The sequence below is a fragment of the Euprymna scolopes genome, chromosome 14 (genome assembly GCF_053919585.1).
Source record: "Euprymna scolopes isolate OS-2025 chromosome 14, ASM5391958v1, whole genome shotgun sequence".
NCBI lineage: Eukaryota > Metazoa > Mollusca > Cephalopoda > Sepiida > Sepiolidae > Euprymna > Euprymna scolopes.
This window is the reverse complement of record NC_136495.1, coordinates 158081268-158106526: the sequence shown is the minus strand read 5'-3', so window position 1 is coordinate 158106526 and position 25259 is coordinate 158081268. Positions and strand designations below refer to the sequence as shown.

The 25259-nt window shown below is 35.0% G+C and overlaps 1 protein-coding gene across 2 annotated transcripts in view; it reads left to right on the top strand.

Moving 5' to 3' along the window:
* Window positions 1-24772, top strand: part of LOC145293306 (pyruvate dehydrogenase protein X component-like) — a 104787-nt gene extending 80015 nt beyond the window's left edge. For both annotated transcript variants that reach the window (XM_080139948.1, XM_080139949.1), the window contains 2 exons: window positions 12933-12997; window positions 22537-24772. In XM_080139948.1, coding sequence (XP_079996074.1) covers window positions 12933-12997; window positions 22537-22921 — 450 coding nt within the window. In that variant the 3' untranslated portion in view covers window positions 22922-24772. The remainder of the gene's footprint in view (window positions 1-12932; window positions 12998-22536) is intronic.
* The last annotated feature ends 487 nt before the right edge of the window (window positions 24773-25259 follow it).

The following is a 25259-nucleotide window of genomic DNA, read 5'->3' as shown; positions in this document are numbered from 1 at the left end:
TAATAAAACGAGTACCATTTTAACCACAATTAAGAAAAATAAAGTTTTCTTAATTGTTTTTTAGCTGGAGTTATGGTTTTTGTTTGGAGAAAAATGCATGTTCATATAAGGTTGGGTGGAAGCGAACACTTTACTGAAGTGTGTTCCGGGTCAGAGTGGAGCTGAGAGTAACAGTAACTAAGAGTTGATCCCAAAAGTCCCAAATCCGAATCATTTAGAATAATCTCTAGTCAACGAAAGAAAATGAAAATCAAAAAGTTGCCAACAAACGTTGCATTGTTCATTTAAATTCATAACATTAATTGATATCATATCCTCAAGTTTTTTTTTATCATTCATAGGTTTTTAGGGTTTCTTTTTTATTTTTTTTTATTTGTAAAAAGCTCCAGGTATTAAATTTTCCCCAATTTTTTGCAAGGAAAGCACAAATCATAAATCTATACATCTATAAAAGTAAAATTGTCTGTGTGTGTGTGTGTGCATATATTTCCCTACCAAACTTCTCTGTCGATTGTCAGTCTACAGACTCGAGATTTGACATAAAAGGTATTGAGATTTTGGGAAAGTCCTCTTCATTGATTTTCGGCCAGAAATTTGGCCGTCAAGGGGTCAAAGTTCAACGATTTGACCTTTGAAAACTCTACCAAACTCCTCTGCCAATTTTAGGGCTAAGCACTTGAAATTTTAGATGTAGGTTACTTGGACATGGATCAATCCTTTTAATTTTATTTGAGCCCAAAACAATAAATGGTAAGGGGTTAAAATTTGGGTCAAATTTTTAAAAAATCTGACATTTGTGGTCTCTACCAAATTACTCAGCCAATTATTGGTCTAAACATTTAAAATTTTACATAAAGTGTATTCAGACATAGGGCAAGCTTTTTAATCAGTTTTTAGCCTAAAATTTGGTTGCCAAGGGGTCAAAGTTAAAAAGATTTGATCTTGGCGGTCTCTAGCAAACTACTCAGCTAATTTTTGGTCTAAACATTTGAAATTTTACATAAAAAGTATTCAGACATGCAGCAAGCTTTTAAATCCGTTTTAGGGCAAAACTTTGGCTGCCAAGAGGTCAAAGTTGAAAGAGTTGACCTTTGCAGACTTTACCAAACTCCTCTGCCAATTTTGGGTCTAGACACTTGAAATTTTAGATGTAGGTTACCTGGACATGAGTCAAACATTTTAATATATATATTCATATGCACATAAAGTTATGAATAGTACATAGAGCCTGAGCAAAGCTGGACTGAACTGCTAGTATTAATTAAAAATGAAAAAAAAAAAATGTTTTTTTTTTTCATTTGACATGCTAATCATGAAAAATGGAAGGAAAAGCTTTTGAACTCCTGTTTACTCTGCCATGTTGCACGGCAGTGAGATATGGGCCTCCAACACTTCTGACCTAATATGACTTGGGAATGCTCATGACCTGGTCAGGTGGATGTACCGATGTAAAAAAAAAAAGTCTGCATTCCAAGGCCTGTGTTTCTTCCACAAATATGGAATTATTGAAAATCGTCCATAATCAATTATTCTGAACAAAAAATTGAAATAGTGTTTTTGTGAAGATAAGGCTGACAATGAGAGTAAAACAAAAAGCATAAAATTAACATGTGAAAATTGTGAACACATAATCTTACAATTAAAACTTATCAATAAAAACTCAAGATAGAGAAATTAAAGAAAAAATAAAAATTGAGTGAATTACAATATTTATTGATCCATCAAAAATTGAAACCAGGATTTCTGATAGAAATATTGCAATTTGTTCCATTTTTATTTTCATTATCAATAATATATACTCATCCACATACAGTACTGTTTCGCTGTATCACAGTTCATCAGTGCGGCTAGACAGGCAACTACCTCAAGCCAGGATCGAAACCTGGCCGCCTGCATGACAGTCAAGGCTTCTAACCATTATGCTAAATGGCAGCTGCTGTGTATGTAGTGAATTAAAGAGGTTTTGACATCGTCCAAATACCTAAGATCGATTTATCCACACAAATACCCTCCCCCTGATTAGAGAAACAAACCTAGAAACAGATGATATAGTCTTTATGTGCTTTAGACTAAACATGCAACACATATTAGCTACTATTATTTTCTCTACCGCTCTCCCTCGACTCAGGACTACACCATAATAAACAAAGTCTCCGACAGCATAGACACGGCACTGTCCCTCGACACTAGCGCACAAATGCATGTATTTGGTGACTTTAATGTCCACCACAAAAACTGGCTTGGATTCTCTGCTTACACAGATGCAGCGGGCAGCACAACACTAGTTTTGCTATATCTCACTCCCTATCACAAATTGTTACGTTTACAACCTGTTTCCCTGACCAGGAAGAACAACACGCATCACTTCTAGATCTGTTTTTGACCACAGTTCCCGATGACTGTATAACGAAGGCCCACAGCCCACTTGGGAACGCTGATCATTCAGTGATAATGGTTGAAATCGCCCTAAACTCTAGAGCCAAAACTGAAGAGCCAGTGCTCAAAACAATGAGATATTATAAAAAGGCTGACTGGGAAGCCATCAGGGAACTAATCAGAGATGCCCCATGGAGAAATATTTTTTCTCTCCCTGCTGAACAATGTGCAAACGAGACCACTGACTGGTTCAAAACTGCAATCGAAGCGCATATTCCCATGCGGAAGTTTTATAGCAAGCCCCACTCTCCCCAATGGTTTACTTCGACTTGCGCAACTGCCATTGCTCAAAAGCAGCATGCATACCGTAGGTTTAACTGACATAAGTCCAGTTCAAACAGACTGAAGTATATAGAAGCTAGAAATAACGTTAAGAAAGAAATAGCGACAGCTAAGAGAGAATTTACGGAAACCACTAAAAAGCGCATCGAAGCACAAAAACTAGGAACTCGAAACTTCTGGAAAATCTACAACAGTGTAGTAAATAATGGGCAATCAACAATTCCCCCACTAACCAACAATCACGAGGTTGTCTCCTCAGCAACCGATAAGGCTAACCTGTTTGCCAGTCGGTTTGCCTCAAACTCCACACTGGACCCTTCCAACCACCCCCTACCTGACTTTCCTATGCGGACAGACGCCACGCTAGACGATCACCCTTGCTCAGGTGCATACTATCATAAAAAACCATGACACTTCAAAAGCATGTGGAACCGATCTCATCCCAGCTGTGCTATTAAAAAGTGCTCAGCCGAAGTAGCTCCAGTTCTCTCCACACTCTACAACAAATGCCTTAATGAAGCTTGCTTTCCGGGCTGTTGGAAAACTGCTTCTGTAGTACCAGTATTCAAGAATTCTGGCGAAAGGACTGACCCATCAAATTATCGCCCCATTAGCCTCCTCCCACTTTTTGCCAAAATATTTGAGACCTTAATTAACCATGCTCTAGTCCATCACCTTACAGATGCTAAACTTCTGACTGACAAACAATATGGATTTAGACAAGCCCGTTCCACAGCAGACATCCTAACTGTAATCTCTGAACGTATATACCATTCACTGGACAAAGCGGGGGAGGGCAGAGCGGTAGCTCTAGATATATCTAAGGCTTTTGACAGGGTATGGCATGAGGGTCTCCTCAGGAAGATTAGATCATACGGTATCACTGGTAGAATACGTAATATAATTAAATCCTTCTTAGATAAGAGAAAAATCCAGGTTGTCCTCGATGGTCGTACATCTAAACAATATGATATAAATGCGGGGGTGCCCCAGGGTTCTATCCTTGGATCTCTATTGTTCCTGATATTCATAAATGACCTCCCCGACAAAATTGCCTTTGAGATGGGTATATATGCTGATGACACTACACTCTATGGCAGGCACGACAGGAAGACGAATGAACACATTTCTAAAGAAATGGCAGAAACACTAGAGGAAGACCTCCAATCTGTGGTGGAATGGAGACAAAAGTGGTTGGTCGCGTTCAATGCCGCCAAGACTAAACTAGTTTCATTCAATAATTACAAGAAACCCTCTCTACCACCTATAGCAATGGCCAACGACTCTTTATCTGAGAGTACATCTTTCAAACTGCTTGGCCTAACGTTCATAGGAAACATGAGTTGGAACAATTACATTGAAGGCATTGCCAGGGCCGCTGCAAGAAAGGTGGGCTCTCTCTACCGTGCTAGACAACTACTAACACCCGAAAGCATCCTGTACCTCTATAAGGCCACCATTCGCCCATGTATGGAGTATTGCTGTCACATCTGGGCTGGTGCATCTGCTACTAGTCTCTTGCTCCTTGACAAGGTTCAAAAGAGAGTTGCAAACCTGATAGGCCCTGAACTGGCATCTAAGCTTCAGCCTCTGTCCCATCGACGAAATGTTGCATCCCTCTGCCTTTTCTACAAGTATTTTAGTGGTGAATGCTCTAACGAACTGCAATCACTTGTGCCCCCACGACGTGAGCACCCTCGACAAACCCGACAGGCTGCTAAATCCCACCCCCACACAGTAGAGATCCCTAGATGTAAAAGATCTTTTTACTCCAATAGTTTCTTCCCCAGAACCGCTAGACTTTGGAATTCCATTCCAGGTCCCTGCTTCCCCAACAGTACTGACGTGCAGAAGTTCAAGTGTAACATGAACCGACATCTTGCTGCCCAAATCCCTACATAGTACCCCAGTAGTTGTTGCCCCTGATATTAGCCCCCCTACACCAAAGTGGCAATTTGCCTTGTTTGGGGTGAAAATGGAATAAAAAAAAAAAAAAGAGTATCGCTGAACATGCTAATGGTATATTGTGTATTACTTCCCAATATGCTCGACTTAATATATTATACACACACACTAACTGTATCCTGCCACGCATTGCTGTGGCTCAATTTGACGATATAGGCAAAATGAGAAAATGCATGTTTATGTTTAATTTTCCATTACACAATTTTTTGTTCCATTTTCTGAACAGATATAGAGATTTTATGGTTTGCTGACCATTGAAGACACAACATAAATTGTTCATGTGAGAAATAGTCAGTGTGTAGATGTAAGCCACACAATTGTAAAGATTGTCTCTGAGCTTTGTTGATGGTGATTGCAAACGACAATCGAATTAGAAATTGCAATCTCCTAAAGTGAAATGGTGTATCGGCTGGAATCATAGAAATGCACGAAATGAAGATATCTTCACCTTTGAAAGGTCTTGTCAAGATTGTTGCTTCTGTGATGTTGTTCATAAATTTTTTTACTGCAAGCCATGTGCCATTGCAAAGCTTGGGTTGGTTTATATTTCACAACATGATAATTTATACGCCAATTTTCAATTGCAGTACATGCAATGGTATTCCTGGGAAATCTAGTGAATTCAAAAATTCTGTTGGATAATCAACCACTTCATTTTCTTCCACAATAATGTCCATGGACTTGTATGTGACTACCTCACTTGGAATTTTAAGCTGAAGACTGCATTCGCAAATGGTCTGACATTGTCACGCAAATCTTGCAAGGATCGATCAAGAGCCTCAAGTGATTTTTTTGTGTGCCATTGTGCATTTATCCCAAACAATAAGTTTGCATTTCTGCAATACTTTTCCCATGCTGGATGTTTTGGAGATATTGAACATGGGAATTTTGAAAAATGGAATGCTTAATAGTAATTTCAAAGCAGAATGAGTAATTCTTCTACCTGGTAGTAAGGTTGTAGCTATTCTGCATGAAGCAAGAGCTAAGGTTATGTCATTTTGTGATCAAATTATTGCCAAAATCAATTTGATTAGAAAGGTTTTACCAGTTCCTTCTGGTGCTTTCTAATTAACAGTAATTTTTAAATAACTTTCTATTCTTACTGTAAGTAATTTAGGTGACTAAAACAGGATGTTCCATGTTTTGACAATATCTTATTCACAATAATTAATTTAGGTGACTAAAATAGGATTTATTCCTGTTTTGACAATATCTTATTCGCTGTAAGTGATTTAGGTGACTAAAATAGGATGAAGGATTAGTGAGGGTTAGAGAGGAAAATAGAGAAAAAGGGAGGAAAGAGTATAGAGGGAGTGAGAGAGAGAAGCGGGCTCAAAGAGAGATGGAGAGAGTGGAAGAGATGGATGGAGAGATAGACAGCGGGAGAGAAACAGAGGGTGAACTATACTTCACCATTTTTGTCCTCGATTAGTGGAGGAGAAATCCTTCTAGACTGAGGCATTTTTTTTTTTTTTTTTTAATACTATCCAGAGTACCCCTTTTTTGGGAGTTGGATTTTCCACACATTAAAAACTGACCGGTACTTGTGCAGAATTTGAACCAGACATAACTAACTGGCTGCTCGGCTTTGTTTGAAATATGACACGGCTTTCGCTGAATATTGCTGATTATCAAAGCATAACGCAACTCAATAAAAATACTGAAGAAAACGTGTAAATATAATAAAATCACCAGATAAAAAATATAACGAAAATAAAAAAAGAAACAACGACCTACCGTAACAATTTTTGTTTTATTCTCGTAACAAATTTGTTTAGTGAAAAAAGTAAACTAAAGCCACGAAAATGGTAAAAGTTTTTTACACATGTGACTAATAGTAAAGTCACAATCATTAATTTTCTGTATTGTCGAGACATAGCAATATTTTTAATATTATTTGATTGTAAAAAAAATATTCGTGTTAAGCAAAATAGTAAAACAATTGCTAAGAAAAAAATGACAAAAAAACACAAATTTTTCTTGTGTTCAAAATTATCGACTTTTGCTGAAAAAAAAGTATTTTTAATATTGTAATATTTTTTAATCTTAAATATATAAAAACACGTTTGGATTAGACAAAATTGCTATTGCAAAATGTTGAGGCAATCGGTTCAGTAGTTTTTTAGATTATCGATTATGAACAAACATATTTTACATTTTTATGCATATATAATTCATTCACAGATTATTTTGCTGTGTCCTGGCTTGATAGTGCCAGCAGGCCGTCTTTGATTGCAGTCCCTCAGGTCTTCAACTGCTTCTCAGTATGTTTGCACCAATGAGGTAGAGAAAGAGATGGGGAACCTTGTGAATATTGTATACTTTTTTCTAATATGCAAAACCGTCGAGAGAAACAAAAATACTTTTACATTGAAGAAAGCATTACCTCATCGAATGTAATATTTTAAGAGCAAATAAAAGTTCTTTATACAGACATGAGGGTTTATATTAGGGTCCTTTCTTCTTACTTCCTTTATTATGCTTCTCTTTTTTACATTGCAAATTTTTCTTTTCATGAAGAAAGTAATAAAGGAGACGTTTGCAGAGTTTTCTTCAAGATTTTATTTAGAGGAAATGGACATAGAAGATAGAGAGAGACTACTATTATTTTAAACTTAAGAAATGAGTGACAGATCTTAACGGCTTCGAAACTGAGTAGGTGATGCCCTTTTCTTTTCCCTGCAACCTCTTTCCCACGGAAGAGATGTTGCGAATTTCTCTGCTCTATTATTTTTATGGCAAGTGCTCGACTGAACTCCAATCTATGGTTTCCCCTTTGCTAAACTTTCACAAAAAACACTTGACTAGCTACAACCACTATATACGATTTTGCCCACTCTATATCTGTGCCTAAATCTAAACACAGATTCCATGAACCAAGCTTCTTTCCCAGAACTGCCTGCCTGTGGAACACTGTTCCACTGGTCTGCTTCCCAGCTGAATACAACATGGTAGCTTTCAAATCCAATGTAAACAAGTTCTTGTTTAGCCATCCCCATTAATAATCAAATTCTACCCAATTTACACCATTAATGATTACTAAACTACCACCTTACATTCATTAACCCATATCCTTAAATAGCCTTAAGGCCTTGATAAGTGGTGACTCCCAAGTAAAAAAAAACGGAAGAAAAAATAGACATTGAAGTGATATTCACCTTAGATTATTCTACATTATTATTTTATTTTATTTTTTTTTTTACACAGTGATCACCACTTATCAAGGCCCGGAAGTCACTCAGGGATAAGGGTTATTGCAAGTACATTACGTTAGTGTGGAGATTTGATGAAGTGTTTACTTAAGGGGGCGGTTCATTAGGAATTTGTTAACGTTGGACTTGAAGACATCCAAGTTGTAGTCCGGTGGGAAACATGCAGACGGAACAGAGTTCCACAGGCGTGCAGTTCTAAGAAAGAAGCTTTGTTCATGGAATCCGCATTTTGATTTAGGCACAGATATAGAGTGGGGGAAATTTTTCACAGTGGATTCAGCTAGACGGGTGTTTTTCGTGAAAGATTGGCGAGGGGGGACCAGGGATTGGAGTTCAGACGAGCACCTGCCATGGAAATAACGATAAAACAAGGATAGGCTCGCAACGTCTCTTCTGTGGGAGAGAGGTTGCAGGGTAGAGAAAAGGGCATCCCCCACTAAGCCACGAAGTCTATTTTGTACTCTGTCAAGGCAGGATAGGCTTTTTTTAGCAGCTCCTGCCCAGATATGGCAACAGTATTCCATCCTTGGACGTACTTGGCTTTTATATAGATAGAGAATTGCATCAGTAGTGAGATATCTTCTGGAGCGGTAGAAGGATCCCACCATCTTTCCAGCGACCTTGGCAACAGACTTGATGTACGTGTTCCATTTCAGATCAGGAGTAAAGGTCAAACCCAGAAGCTTGTCAAAACACGGGGCCTCACCCTCACCCAGACGAGAGCCATCCATCACAATTGATGCCAGATGGGGATCAGAGCGTTGATTATTAGCCGTGTCTCATTCGCATGGCTTCCTGGAGAGAACTGATCTTAAAGCCTTAGTTTTCTCTTGCTCAAAAAAGAATTTTTTAAATGACATCATTCGACTTTCGTCTACAGCGTTTGACCTCTGTTCCTGTCTCAATTGCATGTTACCGGTCTCTGGGAATGATTCTGTTTGCAGATTAAGGTCATTCTGACATGCACTAAATGTGACCCTTGTCAAAATTCACACTAGTTAATCACTAGTAACGTAGGTCCCTAATATGTAACACTAATAAGTAGGGCTAGGACAACACAATATTCTCCTTCCTGTTTTTCTAAAGCAGATCTTCCAATTATTCACCACGCAATTTGCGAGTTGACCTCATTTCACAACATCGTTGAAGGGTGATATCTTACTTATCTAAAAGTTGGTGTCGCTACAGATTTTTTTCTCTTTTTCTGTCTTAATGAAAGCTGAAAGGAATACCTGTAAAAACCTAACCTCATCTCTAACAGCGACTGGGGATTGCTTGTGAATTTTATACTGCCGGCCTAGAGTGAGTGTTGCTTTGGTAATGTACTCCTGCAACACATGACACCATCAAATTGATCCATTGCCTTCTGTGTTGCCAGATTTGCAGCATCACTGACTTGGATTTTAATTTGGCGTAATTTTGACGGTTTTCATAGCAAGAATATGTTAGAGAAACAGATCGGTTGCCTGAAGTTAAAGCGCTAATTTTTAAGAAGATGACTGTAAGTGTAGAGGTCTGTTAGAACTAAAAACTGATCGGCATGGATAAAGATGCGAGTTAAATCCTAGAACGACAGTTTCAGTCAGTAGTTTTGTCATGACACATTTTTTTAAGACATTTTTGTTACATAAGAATACTAACTTAGAGTTACACACTCCTGTGTCCTATATATATGTACAGCATTAATCACGTTGATGCACTGGTTCTCATTAGATCAGCAAAGTTAAGCAACATGGAGCCTGGTAGCAGATGAGGGACCATTTGGGAATACCAGGCGCCGTGTTATATTTTGCATTTTTATGCTTTTTTTTTTAAGTTTTATTTTTACTTTTGTTTGTTTGTTCTCTAACTTCTTTTGTTATCAGTCATTCAACGGATCATGTTAGGAGCCAAGGAAAGAATTATGAAAGGTTATCTGAAAATGCGTTAAGAAAAACAAGCTTCCATGTTGGACTTTTTTTGCTTTGGAAATTTATTTGCTCATCTCCCCCCCCCCCTCTCGTTAATTTGTCATTTTTGTTTACAATAACTTTAGTGAGTTCATCTTGTTGAGGGGTTTTTTTACTTTCCCTGCCGTCCAGTCATTTAGCAAGGAAAGAATGACAAAAGGTTATCTGAAAATATGTTAAGAAAAACAAGCTTCCATGTTGGATTTTATTTATTTTGGAAATTTATTTACTCCCGTACCCCCCCCTTATTTTCTCCCTCTCTTTAATTTTCTTGTCATCTTTGATTACACTAACTTTAGAGAGTCCATCTTGTTGTGGGGTCTTTTACTCTTACTGCTGTCCAGTCTGGCACTCGAAATCATGGAAGTTAAAAAAAAAAAAAATCTCTTGCAATTGTTCTTTCTTTTGAATTGAATAAGAAATTGAGTAAAACAATTGGATTTTTTCTTATTTTTTAATAATCAACTTCTTCCGTCTTCATAAACATGAACGTTCTATTTGTTTTTCGAAATTTTTTTTTTAGCCTTTGTTAGCAGAACTTTTTATATGAACCCAATGAGTGATGTCATTTGATTTATAAGTTTCAATGAATGACCTTTTTTTTTATTCAATTGTTTTTTAGTACAATCAACACAAGTCTTTACCATCTCAATGTTAACGTCTTTAAAATGAAAAAAAAAAAAAAAAAAACTTAAAGGCTCACTTTTATCTTATAATTTCTAACTTATGATACATTTGTCAAAAAGATGTGAATTAGCTATAAAAAAAAACCCTGACTTTTGATTCATCAACAATAAATAAAAAAAAAAGACTGATCTATACAAACCTTTCCAACTCCCAACTTCAACCCTGACTCCCCTACCCTGGTCATAATGTATATGTGTAACCACATTCTTTTTTATAAATCTAATAAACATGACATAATTAATTTCTCTCTTTAACGCTCTCTCTTTTTCCTTTTATATGTCCGTTCTTTGCAGAGTCATAACTGTTTTTATATTGAATGTGTCTGATTTCTTTTTCTATCTTTATTTATGTATCTCTCTCTCTGTCTCTCTCCCCCCTCTCTCTCCCCCCTCTCCCCCTCTCTCTCCCTCCTCTCTGTCTCTCTCTCCCCCTCTCTCTCTCTCACGTAAAACTTTTCAAGCCTCCTTATTTGCATATTCAGTTGATCATGTTATCCTTCTGTTGCTGTTGACCACTAAGACTAAAGAGCACCTCACCTGTTCTTACATTGATAAATATACGAATTGTATTGACTTTTTAAAAATTTTCTCTATAGAGTTAATGTAAGTCAGATAGAGGGAAACTAATAGCCAACAAAACTGCATATATATATATATATATATATATATATATATATATATGAAGGGTAATATTTGGTTTACAGATAGAAAAATGTAAACTCAAAAAGAATATAAATATTATATAAATATTCTATAAATACTTATACAATAATCCAAACCAGATGTAAAAGCTCAATAAAGTTAACAAGAAGTTAGAGCTTAAATATAGAATAAAAATCTTCATATTTAAAAATTTATTCAAATTTGCAAGAAAAGAAATAAGTGGTGCAACACTTCTATGTTGGGAAGGGGTAATTTTAACTGTCTCTACAGATATATAGAGAGAATGAAGTATACTGACAGTTAATTTACCCCTCTCCAACATAGCAGTGTTGCACCACTTTTATTTTTTCTTGCAAAGATTGAAATCAAAATATAATGATACTAAACCTTATGTCTAGAAACCTTATTCTAATTTTGGTTAAAATCCATTACAATCTATCGATCTCATTAACGCTTATCCTAGAGTGGCTTTTGGTCTTGATAAAGGGTTACTCGTCAGTAAAAATAATCCCTTTGCTGATGTGGGTGACTTATTATCCAAAGTTCTACAAAAGCTAAAAGTTGATGAAATTAAGAAAATCCGGAACTTATTGATTATTTTATTAAATTTTTTTTTGTTTTTGTATGTTAAAAAAAACTTTTGAATTGCTAATTTTTTTTATTTTTTGTATGTAAAAAAAAAGTTTTGAATTGCTAATTTTTTTTATTTTTTGTATGTCAAAAAAAACTTTTGAATTGCTAATTTTTTTTTGTTTTTGTATGTTAAAAAAAACTTTTGAATTTCTAATTTTTTTTATTTTTTGTATGTTAAAAAAAAACTTTTGAATTGCTAATTTTTTTTTGTTTTTGTACGTTAAAAAACTTTTGAATTGCTAATTTTTTTTGTTTTTGTATGTTAAAAAAACTTTTGAATTGCTAATTTTTTTGTATATTAAAAAAAAACTTTTGAATTTCTAATTTTTTTTTGTTTTTATATGTTAAAAAACTTTTGAATTGCTAATTTTTTTTTGTTTTTGTATGTTAAAAAAAACTTTTGAATTGCTAATTTTTTTTTGTTTTTGTATGTTAAAAAAAAACTTTTGAATTGCTATTTTTTTTATTTTTGTATGTTAAAAAACTTTTGAATTGCTAATTTTTTTGTTTTTGTATGTTAAAAAAAAAACTTTTGAATTGCTAATTTTTTTTGTTTTTGTATGTTAAAAAAAACTTTTGAATTGCTAATTTTTTTTGTTTTTATATGTTAAAAAACTTTTGAATTGCTAATTTTTTTTTGTTTTTGTATGTTAAAAAAAAACTTTTGAATTGCTAATTTTTTTTGTTTTTGTATGTTAAAAAAAAACTTTTGAATTGCTAATTTTTTTTTGTTTTTGTATGTTAAAAAAAACTTTTGAATTGCTAATTTTTTTTTGTTTTTGTATGTTAAAAAACTTTTGAATTGCTAATATTTTGTTTTTGTATGTTAAAAAAACTTTTGAATTGCTAATTTGTTTTTGTTTTCGTATGTTAAAAAAAAAACTTTTGAATTGCTAATTTTTTTTTGTTTTTGTATGTTAAAAAAAAACTTTTGAATTGCTAATTTTTTTTTGTTTTTGTATGTTAAAAAAAAAACTTTTGAATTTCTAATTTTTTTTTGTTTTCGTATGTTAAAAAAAAAATTGCTAATTTTTTTTAGAAGGAACAGAAAAGCTCTACATCGATCTCATTATTTGAATATTAAAGAATTCTTTTTTCCATTGCAGGAATTGGCTGGTAGAGCTCGGGAAGGTAAACTCCAACTCCATGAATTCCAAGGAGGTTCTTTCAGGTACGTTTTTTTTTTTTTATCCTGTTGTACGCATCCTTTTTGAATTATCTTCATTAAGTTCATTTGTGGAGAACTGACATAAAGACGACGTGTCAGTTGAGTTAAATCGTAACTTTTTCAAAACATGAAAATCTGTTTTTTCGATTATTTGTTCGCATTAGCTCCCTACATCAAGTAGCTTCATTCCTCGTCTGAAGCAATTTCCATAAAAATGAAGATCACTTCTTGAAATATCTCAAGTCAGAATTTCATCTTTAAATGCTGAACCTCTGCAGAGGCTCTTCGAATCAAACTAAAGAATCTGTTCATTATTAATAAAATTAATATATCAGTATTTCTATTAATAATAAAAATTTGGTATCTGTCTGAAGTGAAAACTATTCTGTTACTTCTATTAATGATAGGAAACATGACACTCACATTACTTATATGAACAAAAATAAATTTTCATGAATCAATAAATTTATTGCAAAAAACAATAAAAACTATAAACTGTAATTATTGCATAATAATATTATTAGGTTGACAAGAAAGTTCTTGCTATTTTAACTTTTAAATTCAGATGAACATATCTCGGCTCAAACGAATATTTATTGATCGAAATCAACACCATCAGAATGAACATACTTTCGCCAACGTGAAACAACACCCGACGAGCTGAAACCACGGTCAATAATTTTCCCCACTCCTTATCTGTGCCTAAATCAAAACGTAGATTCCATGAACAAAGCTTCTTTCTTAGAACTGCACGCCTGTGGAACTCTGTTCCGCTTGTCTGTTTCCCTCCTGACTTCAACCTGGATTTCTTCAAGTCCAACACAAACAAATTCCTGATGAACCGCCCCCCCCCCCACAAGTAATGACACCTTATCAATTCTCCAATACTATTGCTACACTATCTCATTGATTACTATACACAGAATAACCCTTATCCCCGAGTGGCTATTGGGCCTTGATAAGTGGTGAACTCCATGTAAAAAAAAAAAAAAATGTATTCATGCCAGTAACAAAAACATCTGGTTTCGTGGCAATGAAATCGCTGAAGGCGTTTTTGGATATCACTTTTGTTTTTGAAGCATTTTTCACATAGAAAGTTGTAGAGATGCTTGAAAAAGTAATAGTCGGTAGGTGTGTGGTCTGGAGAGTATGGTGGATGAGGCAGAGTTTCATAGCCCAATTCGTTCAACTTCTCCAGGGTTGGTTTAGCAACGTGCGGTTGGGAATTGTTGTGGGGGAGAATTAGGCCTTTTCTGTTGACTAACACTGGGTGTTGTTGTCGAAGTTTCTGATGCATTTCATCCATTTGTCAACAGTACTTCTCTGCCGTAATGGTTCCGTCTGCATTCAAAAAACTGTCATAGATGAGATCGGTCGCAGACCACCAGTCAGCATGGCCTTCTTTTGGTGCAACTCTGTTGTGCGTTGGTTTAACTTCGACTGAAGCTCTTAATTGATCATTATCAACATCCGATGGCCGACCACGATGCTCATCATCTTCAAGATGTTCATTGCCGCCACAAAATTTCTTAAACCACCATTGTGCTATATGTTCAGTAGTGGTTCCTTGGCCAAATGCTTTGTTGATATCACGAGCTGTTTCAACAGCTTGAAAGAAAATTGTGCAAAAGAAAACAATTGTTTTAAAACGATTGTAATTTAAATGATTAGACAGAGAGGAAAACGCCCTTTAAAAGTAAAGATTAAAATTTAAAACGATATATAAAGTAAATGTGTTATAATGAAAACTTATTTGAAAATACATCATTTGGAATCAAAATTAAAAATCCCGCAAGAACTTTCTTGCCAACCGAATGATAATTGCAATCAACATTAACTAGCACCACACCAAATAGTCATGAAGTGTCAAAAACAATAGAAAGCCTTAGGAGGGAAAGCACTAACTAGACTTCCACTGGATGAGAGTGAAGAGGATTGGAACTTGGAGAGGTTTCTTGCCACCCAAATTCTAATGAAAACCAATGTTTCTTGACAGAAATCTATGGTAAGTGGCTGTTGCAAGAACATAAAATAATTTGCAGTGTTTATCAATGTAGGGAAAATTGTGGCTTACTATTAATGCGTTCATGCGTCACGTAGAGTCTGGGGGGGGAGGAAAGAATCAAGATGGCCGCACTCACAGCTTTTATAAATGGGTGGTCTCGCAAAATAATAAACATTTGAAAATCCTTTTTACACTTCAAATTTAATTTTCAATTTATGTGCTAATAAGACAAAAATTTATAATTACCAACATCTATTTTGCTAATAACATTTCAATGAACAATTCATTGGAAATCCATGGATTAAGAAAAAGACTTGAATAATTATTTGTACTCATTATTATTTGTCAAACAACAAATTTTGTTGTAATTCTACATAATTTAACATAGGATTTCCACACATATATATATGTTAGAGAATGGACCAAGAGAGGGAGGTGTTTAAATCATATAGTTAGGCACATAGACTGGAAGTCAAGATCAGCTGATTGGATTGCGTGTGAGTCACGTGATCAGGTTGGCTGAATCGTTGAGATTTGATTTGGGCTTAGAACCGAATGGACGGCTTCCTGTTGTCTCCTCCCCTTCACTGGGGGGGGGGAACGAACGCTGACGTGTGTAGAAGAAGAACCCACACAGGCCGATTTCACTTTCCACCTTCTGCAAGACATCTGGGAAACTGAAATAAACTATAGAACCAATTCCTTGTCTTGGAGTGATTGAATCTTCATCCAAAAACAGGTATCAAGTCTCCCTCCTGGACGAGAAATTCCAGATGGTCCAACATCAAAGAAGCAGAGGTAGGTTCTTAAAATACATGTCACTCACACACGACATTAACTCTGACTAGATGATCACACACGATTGCCTTTATGATACAACATAAATATATAACACGTCATCTCTTCTAGTCAATTATTAGAGATAACACAACAAACACTCATATCCTTTATGATACGACAATACAACATATATATATATATATAATCATCCACATACAGTACTGTTTCGCTGTATCACAGCTCATCAGTGTGGCTAGATAGGCAACTCCGTCAAGCCAGGATCGAAACCTGACTGCCGGTACGACAGTCAAGGATTTGAACCATTACGCCAATCAGTAGCTGCTGTGCGGGCAGTGAATTAATGTTTTGACATCGTCCGAATACCTTAAGCTCATTTGCTTACACAAAGAGCATCGCTTAATATGCCAATGATATATCATGTATCACTTCCCAATATGCTCAGCTCAAAACATGTAAGCCCGTTAAAAACGAGAAAAAAAGTTATAGCCCATTGATTTCGAATGAGTGCTTTACGCCAACTTGATGGTTGAATATGGTACAATTTGTACATTATTGCATTGGATACCATAACACTTAGTTTGATGCATTTTATTATAATAAAGTTACATACAAAATCTCAATGAAATCACCCCAGTAATTACTAAGAACAAGCTTCAACCTCTCTCCCATCAATGAAATGTTGCATTCCTCTGCCTGTTCTACAATATTTTAATGGTGGATGCTCTGACGAGCCTTTGTACCCTCTTGATATAAATATTTCCGACAAACTAGACAATTGGCAAAATCCCACCCCTACACAGAGATCCCGAGATGTAAGAAGGCATTCTACTCTAATTGTTTCTTCTCCAGAACTGCTAAACTCTGAAAATCCCTTCCGGGTTCCTGTTTTTCCCAACTGTACTGACATGCAGAAGTTCATGTATAATGTGAACAGACATCTTGTTGCTCAACTTCTTACATAGTATTCCTGCAACTTATGTCCCCGATAGTAAGCTCCCTACATCAAATTGGCACTGTGCCTTGTTTGGGATGAAAATGGAATAAAAAAAAAAATAATATATAGTAACTTTTTTTATAACATTTGAAAAAATTGTGTATTTAATCCCAAAGTCCTCAATACTCTGTAGTGTAGAGTAAATATAGTGGTAATATTATTAAGGTTATTTATATGTACATATATAAGTTGTAGTTTTTATCTGTGTGTGCGTGTGTGTGCTTTTTTTTTTTTTTTTTTTTGTTCACAAACTTCTCAAGACCATATATGTTCTGAAACTTTATATCCATGGTTTTTGGCTGGATGAAAGAGGATCACAATATTACTGTATGAATATGATTACTTTAACGAATTAAATGTTATTTAATTTTTTTGTTTTAACAATAAACTTATCATTGTTGTGTAAATTGGTGTTCCATATTTTGAACAGAATACAAATTATTTAGGCCTTCCATTCATACAGATACTTTCTATACATCATCATCATCATCATGACTTATGTGAGTCATACGCTTGAATTTTACATGTTTCCTTCGTTCTTTATCTGAAGAATTGAGGTAAAATTGTAAAATCCCTGGAAACTACTGCTGGGACGATTAATTGAAAATCAGAAAAAAGTGGAACTTTGTATTGGAATTCGTATGAGAATTTTTTTGATGCCAAAAACAAATCTTTTGATATTTTTCTTTAAAACTTAATTTTTTATTGATGGTATTCATAATAAAAAAACTATTTATTGATTTTTAATCTATATCTATATACATTAAAGCGAAAATGTGTGTATGTATGTGTGTTTGTTTGTCTCGCAAAAACTTTCCACACGGGTCACGGATTTTCGCCAGATTGGTATCATTTTAAACTTCTAACCTTCGCCCGACAAATATCGAAAAATTGGCCAAAGACATTAATTTTTTCACCCTGAAATCAGCAGTTTTCTACAGGGGGGGGGGGTCAACAAAAACCCTCCTCTCATGACGAATTCGCTTCTACGCATGTGTCATATGAGGTCGTAACCTGATTTAGTTTAAATATTTGATTTGAAAAACTGACAATTTCGGCGACGTCATCTAAGCTCAGTTGATTAGAGTGTGACCTCATTATCTGAACGTTTTGGGTTGAATCGTGGTGTTAGATATCTTCTTTTTTTTTTTTTTTTTTTTTTTTTTGATTTTTTAAATTTAAATATTGAACCAGTGTTATTTAAGCCATTTTTCACGTAACGTTCATTTTTCTGTTTTTTTTTTTTTACTTTGCTTATCCACCCCCGACCACACACCCAAAAACATCCGGGTACCCACCGATTTTTAAAATTTTAATATCGAAACAGGCTTATTTAATTTTTGTTTTTTCGATTTTTACATTTAACATCGTTCGTTTGCCTTACGTTAGTTTTTTGGGATTTTTTTTTTTTTTGATGTTTTGATTCCTCATCCCCCTCCCCCCCGCTTAAGTTTTAACATTGTTTTCTTTTTTTACTTCGCTTATAACAAACAAACCTGGTCATTGACCTTATTTGCTGAATAGCTATTGCTTTATGACTTCCGTTCGCGCACCTGTCAATTTGGTTCTTACTTAAATAAATTAAAACATCTATCAGTAACTCATTCTGGCTACCCGATTTTATTTTCAAACTTTGCCTCAGGACTTCGGGTTCGATCCTACCAACTTTTACCCCCTCCGCCCTGGTTTCTTTTTTATTTAACACCACACATACCTCCAAACACCCGGGCAACGCCGAGTACCCCCGCTAATGTATATATATAAAACGCAAAATGTGTGTTAGTGTGTGCACATTTTTTGTATGTCTGGCAAAGGTTTTGGAGGAGGTGGCGCTTGGGGCGGTCACTGTTTCTTAGAATTTTTTATATGCTACCTTGATTATAATATCCCTGATTTATGAAACGAGATTGCATGTATCTTTTTTTCAATGACTTTTACATGCTGTTTTCGCGGTATTTCTCGCATGTTTGTTTAGCTTTTCGTATATAACGGAAACTGAATTCGTTTACAAAGGAGTCTCCCTGGCACTCGTGCTGGGAGGTCCAGGAAAGCAATCAGCTTTGATCAATGTGGGCAAAACCCGTCATATCAGACAATTGCTATTCATTTGGACACTCCCCTCTTTATGGGGAGCTGGTTTTCTCCAACATCTTGGGGAAACTGGCTAGCAACCAAAGTTAAGTGCGGGATTTCATTCCCCTATGGCGTGATGTTTGACTTCATTAAATTCACGTACCTGTCACTTAACTTTTTAATCGTTAAATTTCAACCATTCTCACATCTCTGCCTTTGTTGTGGTAAGTTATTTGGCTTCAGGTTCGAGCCTATCTGCCTACCAGAACTTTTTTTTTTTTTTTTTATCTTTTACACCTATAAACACCCGGGCAATGCCGCGCACACACACTACTTATAAAACTACAATTTATCGCCCCCCCCCTCCCCAGTTTTTTTATGTTTGTAAAAATATATGCACATACGGATTTTTATGGTAATCAGAAAATAATAAAGAAAAAAAAAATACCCCCCGTCCCTAGAAAAACTATCTTTCAAACTCCTTGGCCTAACGTTCACAGAAAACATGAGTTTGAACAATTACATTGAAAGCATTGTCAGGGCTGTTGCGAAGAAGGTAGGCTCTCTTTACCGTGCTAGAAAACTACTAACATCCGAAAGTATCCTGTACCTCTAATAAGGCCACCATTTGCCCATGTATGGAGTATTGTCGTCATATTTGGGCTGGTGCATCTGCTACTAGTCTTTCGCTCCTAGACAAGGTTCAAAAGAGAGTCGCCAACCTGATAGGTCCTGAACTGGCATCTAAGCTTTAGCCTCTGTCCCATCGACGAAATGTTGCATCCCTCTGCCTGTTCTACAAGTATTTTAATGGTGAATGCTCTGGCGAACTGCAGACACTTGTGCCCCCACGATGTAGACAGCCTTGACAAACCCGACAGGCAGCTAAATCCCACCCCTACACAGTAGAGATCCCTAGATGTAAAAGATCTTTCTACTCCAGTAGTTTCTTCCCCAGAACCGCTAGACTCTGGAATTCCATTCCAGGTCCCTGCTTCCCCAACTGTACTGACATGCAAAAGTTCAAGTATAACGTGCCCCTACACCAAAGTGGCAATGTGCCTTGTTTGGGGTGAAAATGTAAAAAAAAAAAAATTTATAAGAATCTGAAATATTGGAATCATACCATAGTTGCTGGAAACATTAAACAAAACCCAACAAACTCTACCATTATGATGTATTTCTTTTAACGTTTGTTTAAATATATTTTTGTATTAATATTTATGTGTACATTTTTTTTTCCAAAGAGGTTTTATTGATATTCTCATTGAAACGAAAATATTTTGAAGTTGACAGACTTCAAGTGGTTTTCTTTCAATCATTTTTTTCAAGGTTGGTAAAATGATTCCATAAGTGGTAGGAGGTCCATAGAGGACAAAATTGGTTGGATACTTGAAAACGCCTTGCCGCACGCACGCACACATTGATTTATTGGATAGGCATCTTTAAGTCGAACATTCTGCTCCTTTTGCTATAAAGTTTGTTTCCCAGGTTTTGACGGCATAGACGTGGCCACTTGATAACTCAAAGTTGTTTCCAAACTGGTAATGAAAGAAGGAAATATCCAAGCAGCCATAAAGAAAGACGGTTTTTTTTATTTTTTAAAAAGTTATCAATTACAGTGAAATATGTAATAAATCATCACATACAATCGGATCGGATGTAAATGTGCACTAAAAATATCACGCTGTCTTGTTCGGAAGTTTATGAGAAATAATCTAACAACCACTGGGAGCGGATTTTTGTTGGCCGGGGAAATTTGTTTTCAAGGATCGACAAAGGGAAGAGTCTATTCATTTATTTTGTATGACTCAAACAATTTCACTGTTGCCATTTGTTTCCCTGATATCTTTCTAGTTAGAATTCTTTTAGAAAAAAACACTGACTACATACATAAGGGATCACATGAAGGTTGCCAACATCCTAAGCAAGGGAAAAATCTATCAAGCATGTATATGCAGTGTGATGATCGTTTATGAAAGTGAAACCTGGACAGTGAAGGTTGAGGACATGTGTTGTATGGAAAGAAATTTGAGAATACTGAGGCTTCAACCTCCAGAAGAGTGTAACTTACCATTGAATTTTACCAAGTTCTTTATCCACTAGGCCATGAGTGAGACTAAATTGTGATTAATTGGGGCTCCTACCCAGTTAGGTCCTTGATATGACCTAAAACTATATCCGATGGTGAGGCCCCACCTTACGGGCTTTGGGGAGTGTGGAGCCACCCTTTAATTGCCATTGCTCCCAGGTCCACTCTGACCCGGAGTGGTAGTACCTGTTAGGGTCCCAACTATGGGTTAAATAGAATCTGACTTAAAAAAAAAAATATACTCCATTAAAAATCGTTCCTCAAAATAACTGGATTCGGCATTAAATAACCTGAAAAAGGTTGATATGCCGTAAAACAAAAACAACCAACCAACCCACCCAGTTATGACTGAATTTAAAAAAAAAAATTTTTTTTATTACATTTTTACCCCAAAAGAGGGCTACTATCAGGGACCTAAGTTGCAGGGGTACTATGTAGGGAGTTTAGCAGCAAGATGTCTGTTCAAATTACATTTGAACTTCTGCATGTCAGTATGGTTGGGGAAGCAGGAAACTGGAAAGAGAAATGAAGGCATGCTACACCCATGGGTTAAATATACGGTTCAGTTCGAAATTCTGTACAGATTCCTGAGTTCGACAGAAATATTCTAGAGTTTGACAGAAATATTCTAGAGTTTGACATGATGTACTTGAAAAAAGTTCAAGTTACATCGACGAAAACGGTCTGCAAATATGAAGATGAGAATAGTAATCCAAAGAATGCAAATAATCATCATCTCAAAAACTGGTAAAAATAATTTTGCAACTTATTAAAGTTTATTTGTATTAACACTTAGACCACTCCTCTATTTTCTATTTATTATTTATTATCATGCCAATTTAGTGCAATTATGTGCTACATTTTTGTAGACTCTTAATGTTTATTACTGGCAGTTGCATTATACAGGGCAGAACAATAAATTTATCATCCTATAAACAACATGACAGCCTTATTTTAAATCTTTTATTGAAAAAAATCAATTCAGGTAACTTGTAGTAGAGCCGACATCTATTCAATGTAGTCGCCTTCAGACTATTGCATTAATTGTACTATTTTTTTTGTTTTAGTTCTCAATTCCGTTTACTATTTCAGACTATTGTAATGTCTTTCGATGCTCGATTCACTGTAGTGTAGTATCTGTTCTGTTCTGAGACCATTCTCCCAGGCATTACCTACAACTTTGTGTGTAAAGGGAAAGGGGGGGAGGGTAATATAGTGCTATCATCCTACCAAGGATTATTTTCTTTGGCGGGAAAGGGGTAGTATAGTATCTGTTCTGTTGACATGATACCATCCTCCCAAACACTACCTCCTCCTTTGGGAATAGGGCATTATTGCATATATTCATTTGTTATATAAACTAGCAAAAATAGTTTTGTTCTGGTTTCATAGTTTTGCTAATTTAAGTAATAACTTGTATCTTGCTTTGATCAATAATCACTGCAGGATTTGTTTGGAGTTCAACAGAAATTATTTTTACATCTATGGTTCAATATCCTCAATGCAAAATAATAATATTAATAATAAAACCCTGAGTAACTCTTGTTTGATTTAATTTAATTTTTTTTTCATTTCAGCATTTCCAATCTTGGTATGTTTGGTGTGACAGAATTCACGGCTGTTATCAACCCTCCGCAAGCTGCTATCCTAGCAATCGGCACATCTCGCCTGATTCCGGGTATTGCAGGACCACTCACCATGATGACTGTTACGCTGTCGTATGACCGAAGGGCGGTGGACGAGCATGAAGCAGCAAAGTTCCTCGAAGCTTTTCGAGAGATAATGGAAAAACCAAATGTTCTCATAAGTGGCACAACCACATCCTCAGCCAACCCAAACCCTCCGCCTCCAGAGCCCTCTCCTGTGCCAACCACGCCCAAACCAATCGAACCTAGTGTTAGCCATTTAGAAATATCAGATTCCGTCGCCCGAGAAGCTTTTATAAAAAGCCTTATGACGTAATTTATTATTGTGATTATGTTTAGGTGCTCGTGCAATATAATGGGATTTCAAACAAATGTCTTCCAGGTAAAAAAGATTCCATACGTTCGTTTCATGTCGATATTAGTATAAATTCTAAAAATTATGAAAATGATCTGCTGGAAAAATGATTACTAGTAAAAATAAAATTTATCGAATTATAGTTTAATCATATGTATAATAGGGAAGAGTTATTAAAATCCAGGGGAGGTAACTGTAAGTTATCACTTTGACTTATTTCCCTTGATTTTCTTGCTTTCCATGAAAATCTTCCATTTCAAAATAGAAAATGTTTTACTGCTAGTATTTATGATTTTTTGTTAAAAAAAAAAAAAAAAAGAAGATCTAGTACATCTATTGGATCAGTGTTTGTAATATTTGGAATTTATACTAATTTTGACATGACAGGTAAGTACCTAAATGTGGTTTTATCTGAAATTCATTTGTTTGAAATTGAATTAAACTGCACAAGCAGCAAAATTGGTTTTATAATCATCCTCGTTGCTGTTCGGTAGATTTGCGTACAGGTTATTCAGAAGTTGTACATTATATTTGTTTTTCAATCCTTTTCCATCTTACAAAATCCGAACCCCTTTATTGGATGTTGATAATTTTTCTAATTATTTGATGCAGCACTGTACATTCTTTGGTGCAAGTCCAGAATTCAACCTAATTAAAAAACAAAAATACAAAAAAATTCTTTGACATATGTACACACTACGGAATAAAAATGTCATATTCCAAAAATTATGTAAATTGATTAAGTAAGTTTTTTATCTAAGAAAATAAAATTTTACAAGAAAATACTAATATTGTCTTGATCTACCATATTTAATAAAGGGAGACAACTCAATTTTAATTACCAAGATCAAAATCAGCTTGTAATACGTTTTACTATTATAATCGCAAAAAACAAAAATGATTTTCTATATATAAAAAGAATTACTTGATTGATTTACATGATTTTTGGAATATGACATTTTCATTTTGAATATTTTTTTTGTATTTGCTTCTACGCAATAATATATTTTTTTTTAAATAGCCTCATAAATTTGAATATGGTTTTAACATTGGAAATTAACAATTAAATTTATTTTGGCTACTTTTTGTTTAACTCTTTTTTTTATTAAAATTTAATTAATTTTGTTTTTTTAATTTTACAAAAACACAAAATATTTTTGATTTCATTAAAAAAAAATTTTTTTTATGAAAAATAATTTTACATATTTACATGTTCAAAACTGACCAATAGAATGGTGTCTTTTGAAATGAGAAAACCGGAAGTTGCCGGATGAACTTTTCATTAATCTAGGATGTTAAAGCCATAAACCATAGAATATCAGTGCATTGTGATAACATGAATTGGAACAAATACATAAGACATTGCCAAGGCTGCTGCAAAGAAGGTGGACTAGAAATATGTCTACACCTGACATTATCTTCTCTCTCTACAAAGTCACCATTCGCCTCTGCATGGTGTATGTTATTACATATGGGTTGGTGCATCAGTCATTAATCTTTCTCTATTGGACAGGGTCCAAAAAAGTCTTCAATTTAATAATCATTCGTAACTAAGCCACAATCCCTATTCCATCACCACGGCATTGCATCCCTGTGCTTGGTTTGCAAATATTTTAATGGAATGCACTCTGATTAACTAGTAGACAAGCCACCATAGTGTTTAAAAAACTTTTCTTTGGAAGGTAGGGGGAAGTAAAACTTTGTACTTATCACATTATATTGTTGCCTCCGAGACTGCGGCAGCACAAAACTCCTTTGATGTTTGGGTATACAAATAATTACAAGTAAGATTCTCAAAGCATTTCATCGAAATGCAGCAAAAAAAAAAAAAAATTCATTGTTATTTGAGTATCCACTCGTAAAAATTGTCCTATTTAATAATGAAAAAAAAAAATGAAGTGACTGTTTTCATGCTGGTATGATTGTGAAAAGGACCAGTTTCTGTTTACCATGACAGATTTTCCCATATTGAAACAAAATATTTTTTTTAAGTAGCCTAAAGCTTGTTTTATGCAATGTTAATTTGTTCAGGTTTCTGTATACACGATTGAGTGCAATTTAAAATTATGTCGTGGAAAAAAAAAGCATATTATTGGTATAGGTAATAAGCCGATAATCAAACTCTTAAAATCTATGTATTGATAAGACACAATAAGTTTATTTTTATATTGTAATTCCTTTGCTCAGTTTGTGAAAAGGAAGTCTGACGCAATTCAATTTTGTGTGATACTTTTAAGCACTAACTATTCAAAACGTGCATTGGAATTCCAATAAGGTTGAGAGATGCTAAACCAGTTTG